At 45.3% G+C, this 11,568-nt stretch overlaps 1 protein-coding gene across 6 annotated transcripts in view; it reads left to right on the top strand.

Annotated features, from left to right (window-relative positions):
* Nucleotides 1–11,568, top strand: part of Agtpbp1 (ATP/GTP binding protein 1) — a 122,026-nt gene that overhangs the window by 107,396 nt on the left and 3,062 nt on the right. For all 6 annotated transcript variants that reach the window (XM_028772007.1, XM_028772006.1, XM_028772005.1 and 3 more), the window contains 2 exons: nucleotides 876–1,052; nucleotides 3,689–3,849. In XM_028772007.1, the coding sequence (XP_028627840.1) occupies nucleotides 876–1,052; nucleotides 3,689–3,849 (338 nt within the window). The remainder of the gene's footprint in view (nucleotides 1–875; nucleotides 1,053–3,688; nucleotides 3,850–11,568) is intronic.

Below are 11,568 nucleotides of genomic sequence, written 5' to 3'. Positions count from 1 at the left end.
ACCCTCTGTCTGTCCTGCAGCATCTCTGTGTGTGCACACCCTCTGTCCTGCAACATCTCTGTGTGTGCACACCTCTGTCCTGCAGCGTCTCTGGGTGTGCACACCCTTTGTATTGCAGATCTCTGTGTCTATGTCCTGCTCCTGAACCGTCTTGCAGAGCACAGTGTGTTTCCTGCATTGCTGTCTTCGTCTGGGTCACTTCAGATATATGGGCTACGTTGGCATCTGTGGGCTTGGTCCTCTAGACATAGACTTTTTTGTCTGTGGTGACAGTTTTTCATGGTTTGCTCACATGTTTACATTTTCAGGTGAACTTGAGAATAATTTTAGGTTAAAAAAACATTATTCCTGCTTTAGTTTTGATTTCATTACTTGTGCTAGCTCTGTCTATCTTCTGTCTGTCAATCTAGAGGTCATTGACATTTCATGTTAAATCAGCTGACCTTTTCTGGGCTAATTTGTTTTTAAATCTGAAGCATGTTTTTCTTCATATTTTATGTGCTTATTTATTATTTGCTATGTATGACTGTGTGTGTGGGGGGGGCATTTGTACATGTGCATGTTAGTTCCCACAGGAGCCAGCAGAGTTACAGACAATAACCAATGCGGGTGTGGGAGCTGCACTCCGGTCCTCTGCATGAGCAGCAGGCACTCCTAACTGCAAAGCCGGCTCTTTAGTTCCCTTCCTTATCTTTGTAACCAGGCTTTTTGCAAATGCTTATAAATGTATACTTTGTACAGTGCTTGCTACTATCTGAAACAGCAGAAAGTCTGAATCAGTAAAGTGCTGGAGCTAGGGGGAGGGGCACAGCTACTTAAAAAAGTAAAGCAGTGTTTGAATGAATAACCTCTGGGTGACTACTTTATTTTTACAGACTTTGCCTAAGATACTGAGCCACATTGCCCCAGCATTTTGCATGAGCAGTTGTAGCTTTGTGGTCGAAAAATCCAAAGAATCCACAGCCAGGGTTGTCGTGTGGCGGGAAATTGGAGTTCAGAGGAGTTATACCATGGAGAGCACTTTATGTGGCTGCGACCAGGGCAGATACAAGGTGAGCACTTGGGGGGGGCAGATACAAGGTGAGCACTGCGGGGGGCAGATACAAGGTGAGCACTGGGGGCAGATACAAGGTGAACACTGGGGGGCAGATATAAGGTGAGCACTGGGGGTGCAGGGGGCAGATACAAGGTGAGCACTGGGGGCAGATACAAGGTGAGCATTGAGGGACAGATACAAGGTGAGCACTGGGGGCACATACAAGGTGAGCACTGGGGGCACATACAAGGTGAGCACTGGGGGGCAGATACAAGGTGAGCACGGGGGGTCAGATACAAGGTGATCACTGGGGGGCAGATACAAGGTGAGCACTGGGGGGCAGATACAAGGTGAGCATTGAGGTGTTTAGCTGTTTCTTATGTGGCTGCAAACAGGGCAGATCAAGGCAAAAGCATTGGGGTTGTTTTAGCTGTTTTCAAAGTTAGAGTGTTTGTGGGTGTGTGCTCTTGAGTGCAGTGGCCAAGGAGGCTCTGGAGCTGAAGCTCCTCCCCTCAGTTGTCAGCTGTGCCATCAAGTACAGGGACTGAACACTGTCCTCCACCAGAGCACTGAGCACTCTCCAGCCCCAGGTGCTTAGCTGTAAAGACATCTCATGTCTCCTCTCACATGTGCTCTCCTGACTTTCTAGCAGTCATTAAATGTGCATTTTCCTTACTGAGCTAGACGTGTAACACACAGTAACAGGATCGAGGGCCACAGTGTTAGCAGTGAGGCGTGGGTGGGATTGAAGGGTGCATGCCTGCATTTGTATGGATGCCAGAATAGGATGTGAGGCATCTTCCTTGATTACAGTGGTTCTCAACCTTCCTAATGCTGGGACCCTTTAACACAGTTCCTTCTGTTGGAATTCCTCAACCATAAATTCTCTTTGGTTGCTACTTTATAACTATAATTTTGCTACTGCTATGAATCATAATATATTTATGTTTTCTGATGGTGTTAAGTGATCCCTGTGAAAGGGTCATTTGACCCCCCAGAGGGGTCGCAACCCACAGGTTGAGAACTGCTGCTCTGTTACTATCTACTGTATTCCCTTGACAAGATCTCACTGAAGCACACACAAATATACCATTTGACCATTAAAAAAAAGGCAAATCTAAGAAACGAAAACATGTTTTGATACATAAAACCAGTTTTTGACATTGTGTGTTTATGTGTCTGTCTCTGTGTGTGTGCATTTATGTGTGCCTGCTCACATGCATGTGAGTGTGTGTATGTGTCTCTCTCTCTTTCTCTGTGTGTGTGCATTTATATGTGCCTGCACACATGTATGTGTGTGTGTCTCTCTGTCTCTGTATGTGTGCATCTGTTTGTGCATCTCTCTCCATCTGTGTGTGTGTGTAAGAGAGAGAAAGAGAGGGAAACAAACACACACATGAACACACACATACACACACGGAGGCCAGAGGACAGTGTGTAGGTCAGTTTTCTTCTCCCACTGTCTGTAATGTATAAACATACAAACTTTTAAAGACAAATGGACACCAAGTAAGGCTCATTTCTTTTTTTTTTTATGTGATTTAGTTAATAAAATTCTTACTGATTTAAAACATTTCTATGGAGAGAAATGTTTCTTCCTAAGCTAGGGTTTTCAGATGTTTGCTGCATGGATCGGGAAGACAGGTAGGTGGTTTACTGGGTAAAGTACCTGCCATGCTAGCTGGGCCTAGTTTCCAGATGCAGTGGAATCCCTTCGACTGGCTCCTGAAGAGTCATCATGGCGTCCATCCTTCTAGGCTCTGCTGTCATCCATGCCTACAGCTTTGATTTTGTGAGGCCTTCAGTTGTTTTAGAAGTTCATTTTTGTATCTGGAAAATGAATGATAACTCATGTAGTTTGCAATCAATATTTGTGGTTTTATGGTGACATTTAATGTCTGATGACCTTATGATGCATATTTGATGCGTATTTGAGAAACGGTTAAAGGGGGCAGAGCTGATATGTAAACAGGCACACCCACGAAACATGGAGTATAGGAAGCGATTTCCTAGTGTTGAGGGCATTCTCTTCTGGGCACTTGATCTCTCTTTTGTCACTGGGATACTGTGCATGAATGCCCGAGGTAACGTTCAGAGATTCAGAGTTCTGACTCTAACACTAGTGGCTCTAACATCAAGGCTGTGACTCACAAGACGTGCTAGGAAGTCTGTTGGATGCAGCTTCACACATGAGCAAGAGGAATTTAGTCAGAAAATTCCATGATCATTTATTTTATCCCCTCACATTGCCAGTAAAAACTGATTGGCTTCATGGTGAGTAGGAATAGGTGTTTTATCACACACTCAGGAGGGAGTCTTCTTCAGAAGCCAGACCTGACTCTGCTTTAGGGTGCTCTTTGAGAGCCAGGTATTGTAGCTCATAGCATGTGTGTGTGTGGAAGGCCTGTTAGGGGTACATGGCAAGATCCTGTCTCTAGAAACAAACACCACCAGAGAACAGCAGTAAGTTACCCTCCTTTAGGCCAGCCTTCTTATCCTCCAGAGTGGCTCACGTCTCAGCGTGCTGTCCCTGCCACCATAACTGTGCGTCACTCTTTCGAATGTCGTTATCATTTCCTTGGCTATGACTGTGATAAGCTGCATCTGAGGACAGCAGAGGTTCTGAGAGTCTGTGTTTTGCTTTATTTCTAGGGTTTACAGATTGGGACTCGAGAATTGGAAGAGATGGGAGCAAAATTTTGTGTTGGTTTATTGCGTTTGAAAAGACTGACTTCTCCATTGGAATATAATCTGCCCTCCAGCCTGCTTGACTTTGAGAATGACTTAATTGAATCAAGCTGTAAAGTAACTAGGTGGGACACTCTTTTTTTCTTTATTTCTTTTTTTCCCCAGGTGCTGTCTGCTAGTCAAACCTCATGTGAATCGTCATAGGCCAGCGCTCCTGATAGCAGAGAACACGTTACAGTTAATACTAACTGTATGCTTAGGGTTACGTGTCTGATACTGGTTTCTAATTGTAATGTTTGATGTTCAAATAGCATTGGATGGAGAGAACCTTCTGCTTTGAATGTTACTGTTAGTAACTGTAACAATTCAGTTTTAACCGAGAAAACTAGCCGTGGAGAAATAGTACATCTAGATAATATCTAAGTTAAGAAGAGTTGGAATCATATTTTTTATTTCAAAAGAGATTTTATTTCGTTGCAGTATACATACGTCAAATAGCTTTTCAGTAACCTGATTACGTATTAGAAACAGCTGAGTTTAGAATGCTTGACAATTTATTCCTTCAGCTGTGTCTTACATAGTATTTTCTTTAAAAATTCATTGTACATGACATTTGAACCGTTTATAAGTTTAAACAATGCAATGTTAAAATTCTTAGTCATACTCAGACTTAGCATTCTGTCTTGTCACGTGTATGTATGGGATAAGAGTAGTCCAGTTTTCTAGGCCCTTGATGACTTGTGTTGCTGAGTATCAGTGTGTCAGTGTGTTAACTTGTCAGTGTGCAGTGATGCGAATCATCACGGCAGGCTCCAGCACTGTGAAGCAGATACTGGGCACTCTGTAGATGTGGTGCTCACTGGCAGCCAAACCACGGTGGAGGCAAATGGGGTGGTCACTGTGATGCTCTTGGGCAGGCGGCATGGCCACTGGGGAAAGCAGTTGTCGTGCGAGCGTGAGCGGCCTGCATGCCACTCCTAGAGCTGCACTTAGATTGGAGCTGGGATTCGGCTCCTGAGCTCTCCTCTGCTCAGTGGAGGGTGGTCAGCTCTCGGAGAAGGTCGGACGTGAACATGAACTCACGATGCTGCTCACCATGTTCCATGGAAAGAGGATGCTCAGCTCAGACAGGGCAGAGGACCAGCCTTGGTGACTAGTGATCTGCACGTGCTGGCCACTGGCCCTTCCCTCCGACAAGCTCAGTCTCTCAAAGGAAAGAAGTAAATATTTTGAAAAGTGTCTGTTGAGAAGAATTGTACTGCTGAGTACTGCCATACCACAGTTAACATTTAAAATTGCATCTCCTTCACCTGTTTTCTTTTGTAAGTGTGTTTGCTTCATTTGGTATCATGGGGAGCGCTACTGTCTCGGACTTGTTGAGAGGATGTGGCCCAAGAACAGGTTGAGCATATCTGACTCTCACTGTCATGTGTGTAAACTTTGCAGTGAATTTTTACCTTTCTCTTTTTCTGTTTATTGAATTTAAACTATTAATAATCACCCACTTTTTTACCCAGGCCACCATTCTTCTCTCTGTCTCAGTTTTTCCCAAACTTGTGATTTCTTTCCCTGACTTTCATATCCTAATGCTTCTGAGTTTGTAGGCCCATCTCTGAGTGAACTTAGACCATGCTTGATAGGCGAGAGTGATGCCAGGGTGCCGAGTGGCACTGGCCCTGCTGCAGAGCTTTCTGACTCCTGTGCTTCGCAGTCTTCCTGCTGGTCACCTCTTAAGATGTTTGCTAAAGTTTCCCATTGCAAATGTAGGTTTCCTCTGTTAGTAAGTAAGTTTTTCATTGGAATGCTTTACAGCTATGCCTGTGTCTTCTTTCTCTTCAAACTTCTAACTTACTCATTTTTATAGTATGTGTGTGTGTTGGATGTGTAATTTAAAGTTTAATTGGACTTTAATTACAACTACCATTAGTTTATCTTGGGCTCAGAATTGTACTGTCCCCCTCCCCACTTCTGCATGCGTGTGTGCACGCACACTCTTCTTCAGACTCCTCCCACCCCCTCTCTGGAGCAGCATGACCTCAGGCCCATCTTTGTGGGTAGTTTTTCCTGAGGTTGGAGTTGGCCACAGTTTCCAGGCTGAGCTGAGGATTTGTGACTTAATGTAGCATCTGTGTCAATGTCTCGTACTAGTTCTACTTATCACTTCTTTGCCATCACTGTTCTTAAGTTCTCTTAGGCAAATCTCTGTACCATGTGTTTGCATAAGTGGATACCCATATATATGTGTGTGCATACACAGACACAATTCAAATGCCATCAGAGTCACCTTGAATCTAATCTACAGCATAGACGTAATCTGTTTTAAAATGTCTAGTTTACTTTAGCAACCGTGAGAACTGGCCTTGCGGTTCTGAATTCCGAGCATCTGCTTATTTAAGTGCCCTCCCTCTGCCTGCCATTTTCTCCTTAGGTTCCAATACCTCCTGGGGAAAGAATTCTTGTAATGTCAGGGCCTGGCAGCATAGCGATTCCTGTTCATTGTGTTCTGTTGGTGAGCCCTTAGGTTTAGTGGCAGTTGTAAGTCCCAGTAGACAGTGCTGTGGTTGCCCTATGGTTAGGGCCAAGGACATGGACCGGGTTACTTGAGGGAGCTCCTAGGTGTTGCAAGAATCAGTTACATTTTTGAGGTAATACACTAGTTATAAAGCATGTGGAAAATCCATTAAAACAGCTGTTAAAAAACCCCAGGCTGGGTAGATTCTTAGTTGGTAAAGTACTTTCTCTGCAAGCCCAAGACCTGAGTTCAGATGCCCAATGCTCACATAGGGCCAGGCTTGGTAGCATGTGCCTGTAATCCCAACATGGGCAACAGAGAGAGGAGGATACTGGAAGCTCATGTGGCCACCCAGCCTAGCTCAGTCAGTGTAGTTGAGGGAGACACATGGCATACAGCTGTATGTATCTGCATGCATATCTGCACACACACATTATGTGTATGTGTGCACACAGAGATTGGATGCACATTTTGAGGCATAATGGCCTAGAATCATTTAGACACATTGTTAAGTTTTAGGTTAGGGGTTGGTAGAAGATAGATATCTTAGGGTTTCCATTGCTGTGAAGAGATACCATGAACAAAGCAACTCTTATAAAGGCAAACACTTAATTGGGTCTAGCTTACGGTACAGAGGTTCAGTCCATTATTGTCATGATGGGAAGCATGGCAGTGTGCAGACAGACATGGTGCTGGAGAAGGAGCTGAGCGTTCTACATCTTGATCCCAAGGCAGAAGGAGAAGGTTCTTTTCTGCAGGCAGCTAGGATGCAGGTCTCATTCCACACTGGGTGGAGTCTGAGCATAGGAGGGGACCTCTAATACCCACCCCACAGTGACACACCTCCTAATATTAGTACTTCCCATGGACCACGTGTATTCAGACCACCACAATAGGTGAGGATTGGTAAAGAAATGACAGCTAAACATAAAGGAACAAAACTAGCCATGATAAATACACTAATTTGGCCTCAATGGATCTTGGTGCTGAAAAAAAAAAGGCCAGGAAGTATTAAAGGAAAAGTGTTTCTATGCTGGTGACCATGGCCTGAGGTAGAGGAAGCGGTAACTGTTTTGTAGTGCAACGATTGCTGGCACTTTGGAGGGATGTAGAGTTGGACCTCAGAGCATGGAGTTGTTGCAATGCAGCTAGCAGTGAGCAGGGCTCAATCTGGAGCTGCTTGGTGCTTTATTCTGAGGCTGTATGTAGGTGCATGGCGTTTTTGAATTGTGCATCTCGGGCCATGAAATGCCTGGCTAAGGCTCTTCATGGCAGCGTTCCTTTGACTTTGAGCAGCCCTCCATCTGTAGCACAGACACACCCTGGCTGCTCCTGAGTCTCAGATCTTTGGGATTCTACGTAGGATGTAAATCTGTTGCAGACATAACTGTGTGGTTTATAACCTGGTCTGTTGTCATTGTTCAATGATACATGCATTCTGTTCCATTTAGTGAGTTAGCGATAACATTGGGGAGTTGTAGTTTTTGTGTCTCACACCTGGTGTTGGACACTGTTTCATGTTTGTCACCTTTTCATCTCGGAGATGATCTTTTGTTATTCCACTTTTGTCTCTGCATAAACTTGTTCTATTTTCTTTTGTTATTCTTTCATTGGTACCCTAGAGGTTTATCAGTGCATAATGGACTCCTGGTTTATTAGCACATAATATAAATTGCTATATCCACTTCCTCAAAGACTATGAGTGCTGAGACCTTAGGGCACATTAATTTTATGACCTTCCCATTTTTTATACTGTTATGATGTATTTTAATGGAACTACTCATACTTCAAGCCATTTTATGCTTACAGCTGCTTTAGTCATCCATTACTCATTGACACTTACTTTTAACTCTTCATTGGTCCCCACCACCACCCCTGATCTTTGCTCTCTATTGAGAGAAGGTTTCTTTATCTAGCACAGGATGGACTCAAACTCATGGCAGTCCTCTGCTTCCCCTTCTGAGTGCTGTGTCACAGTGTGTACCCATCTGGGCTCAACTGCGTCTGAGTCCCATGCTAGGATCATGTAGCGCTTTGTTAAACTGGATGACCTACTATCTGTTTTGGTGTGTGTGTGTGTGTATCTGAAAGTGCCTATGAATGCCTGTTTGTGTGCCTGTGTATCTCTGTGTGGTTGTACCTATGCTCATATGTGTCCGTGTGTGCCTGTGTCTGTCCCTGTGCATGTGTGTCTCTGTGCCTATGCCAGTATGTATCTGTGTGTGCACCTGTGCCTGTGCATGTATGTGTGCCTGTGTGTATCTGTGCCTGTGTGTGCCTGTGTGTGCATATCTGTGTATCTGTTTGTGTGTGAATATGTTCATGTGCCTGTGTGTGTATGTTCTTGTGCTTGTGTATGTCTGCTGTAAGCAGATTATTCCAGTTACTACATTTGCTCATTTTGCTCCTTTTGTTGAGAAGTCATGGGCCAGGGTTAGCTTTTGTTCGTGAAGGTCATGTGTGTGTTCTTGGGTTCTCTTGCTTGAGGATCTTTGCATTTTGCTGTGAGTTTGAGGGTTGGTGTTTCTTGTGTCTCCCATGTGAGGTTTGTAGCCCTTGTAAGTCTATACTTTGAGTCTTTCATTGACTTTGGAAAATGTGCAGCCGTTAGCTTTTTGTGCATTGTTTCTGTTGTGTGCTCTCCGCTTGTGCAGGTTTAGCTTACAGGATGCTCCATCTTTGTTTCTGGTCCTCCTTTCTCTCACTGCTGCAGCCTGAAACTGTTTCCTTACCTCTGCTTCAGCCTTCTCCTCTCAGCGCCAGCCTGCGTGAGTTTTAGAGCTCCCCTTGAGCTCTAGTGTCCGTCGAATGGTTTGAGTCTAGGTGCTGAGATTATCCATCTTGTCATCTGTTTGGGATCATGGTTATATTAGAGTTCCCATGTGGTGACCAGCACATCAGAGCTGTTTCTCTTGGGGTTTTCTCTACTCTGTTTCTTGGCGTGCCTGGCAGTGTTTACACAAATGCCAGCCAGGTGTCAGCTATAAAGGTCAGAGGGTCTGTGGTCCTTGACTTCAAGGAGTAGGTGCTCTGACCTGCTTGGAGCTGTGAGCTGGCTTGAGGTACATTATAAAATGTATGAAATTATTTTGCTGATTGCTGGTTTACCCCTCCAGACTTTCTGAGTAGCAGCCCCCCAGGGGTCACCGTGGATGCCTCAGGATCCCCTTTCTCTCCTTGCAACCAGGAACTGGCAAAGCGTTTTCATGGCTTCCTTGTCCCTCTGTGGGGCGCTGCTGTGTGGCTTTTTAGCCTCTTGCACTGTATCACTTAACAGTTTGTCAAATGTGTCTGGGAACACTGCTGAATGCTGAGGTCACCTCTCTGCAACTTCCTTTTTTCAGGAATCGTGGCAGCTCTGAACTCCAGCTTTTCCCTGCAGTCCTTTGAAATTGCTGGCGCTCTGATGACACCCTGCCCCTGGCAGCTGCCTGCCTTGCCCTGCCTCCCACTGGACTTTGCCCCGCATTTTCCCTTGCTGAGTTTGCTTTGTATCCTTTCACTGCGATAAGCCCCGAGTGTGAGCTCTGCTGTGTGTACCTCCCCTCAGCCCACCACTCAGTGGATTTTGGGGTGCTGTTTGTCTGATCATTGGAGTTTTTCTTATCTTTGATTATCACAGAAATGGAGTGATTTGCTGAGAATAATGAGAGCTAGATCGTATCATACAGTTGTAGCTCAGAACTGCCCAGTGTCATGGTCTGATGGTTCTGACCAAAGGTCTCTAAATCTCGCAGTCTCCACTGCAGTTCATGCCCTCTGAATGCACAAATGACATCCCAGACTCAAGTGCTACTTGAGTGCTGTGGCTCCACGGTGATGGTGATCTGGCAGTGATCTGGCAGTCCTGTGAGGACTACCTATGGGCTGTCTCATGGCTGCAGCTGCTGCTGTTGTTTCCCACCTCTCACCACCAGTCAGACATTAGCAACTTTCTCTTTTTCCAGATAGACATTCTTTGGTTAGCTGTATTTTTTAATAAGCTTAGTCTACCTCCTCTTCTGTGTGTGCATTTACTTGTAAGTCTGTATATAGTAGCAGTTTCAGAATGACTGACACACGTGTATTCCTATGAGAGGAAAGGTGGTTTTGAGTATGTGAGGTGATATATGTGACTGCTCTTCCTAAGTTATAAAGTGCACAAAGCACATGACTAAAATTCAACAAAAGAAAATGAATTGCTGTGATTGGCCTTGTGCCTGAAAACTTTCCCAGTAAGGTGGGATAGTGGGATAGGGTGACAGGAACACTCAGGATCCTATTAGACACAGGCTTGGTGGTGACTGAGGTGCAGAGTTGGGAATATGGAGCTGAAGAGTTAGGACACCCTGGCAGGTAGACGACGGACAGCAGCACAGCAGGCTCTGCTCCCTGCCATGTGACCAGAGACAGCAGTACAGGGGGGGCCTCTGAGTCCAGGCCTGCATGGAAGTGGGCATCTCTTCTCATGACTGTTGAGAATGGAATGGAAGTCGTCTCAACAAACCTCAGCTAGGCTCTGATTCTCAGGAAGTAGCAAGTGGGGTGGGGAGCAACAGTAGCCACCTGTGAATGCTCTTTTAATGTGAACGTGCTTCTCTAGATAAGAAATCCTGGCACCTACACGTCTGCTAGAGAGAGAGTCACTGTGTTTCAGGAAGGTGGCTGTTGGTGTCTGAGAGGGGAGGGCTACTGTAGGTGGGATGCTAGCCTCACTTTCTTACATTCATTAGGAATTTGGCAAAAATGTACTGAGGTAGCTGAGAAGTGTTGCTAGGCCTCTCAGGGCCACAGGACATATTTAGTAGGCAAGTCACAGCTCTCGGCCTTTGGTATCGAGAAAACAGGCATGGAGTCAGATGGAGTGTTGGTGCAGTATACAGAGGAAGCGTGCAGAGCACAGACACATGCCAAGGCATTAGGGCGAGACGTACACCTTGTGTGAAGAAAACAAGTGTGATCAAGGCTTGTCATGGACAAGCCGTGTGGGGTTTGACATAGTCTGGAGACTGTGGCTGCCTTTCTTCTGGAGAATTTTGAGTTGGGTGGCTTTCTGAATGATTGGATTTGAGAATACAGAAGAAGAACAGATTTAGTGGGGAGAACCATGAGTTCTCAACATGCGGTATTTGTGATACATGTGAGATAGCTATGTGATATCTCTGGCAAGTCCATGTGTAAGACGATCTTAGGAAGTCAGGCTATGTGCTTGCGTTTGGAAGAGATGAGGGTACACATTGAAATGGGCGAGCGCACTCAGAGGGCATGCGCAGGTGGAGTGCTGGGACCAGGAGCATCTTGATGAGCATGCGTGCTGAGGCGCACATGCGTGCTGAGGCGCACATGCGTGCTG

Source organism: Grammomys surdaster, unplaced genomic scaffold (assembly GCF_004785775.1).
Source record: "Grammomys surdaster isolate TR1022 unplaced genomic scaffold, NIH_TR_1.0 211, whole genome shotgun sequence".
NCBI classification, from domain to species: Eukaryota; Metazoa; Chordata; class Mammalia; order Rodentia; family Muridae; genus Grammomys; species Grammomys surdaster.
This window is presented reverse-complemented; position numbering and strand designations above follow the sequence as displayed.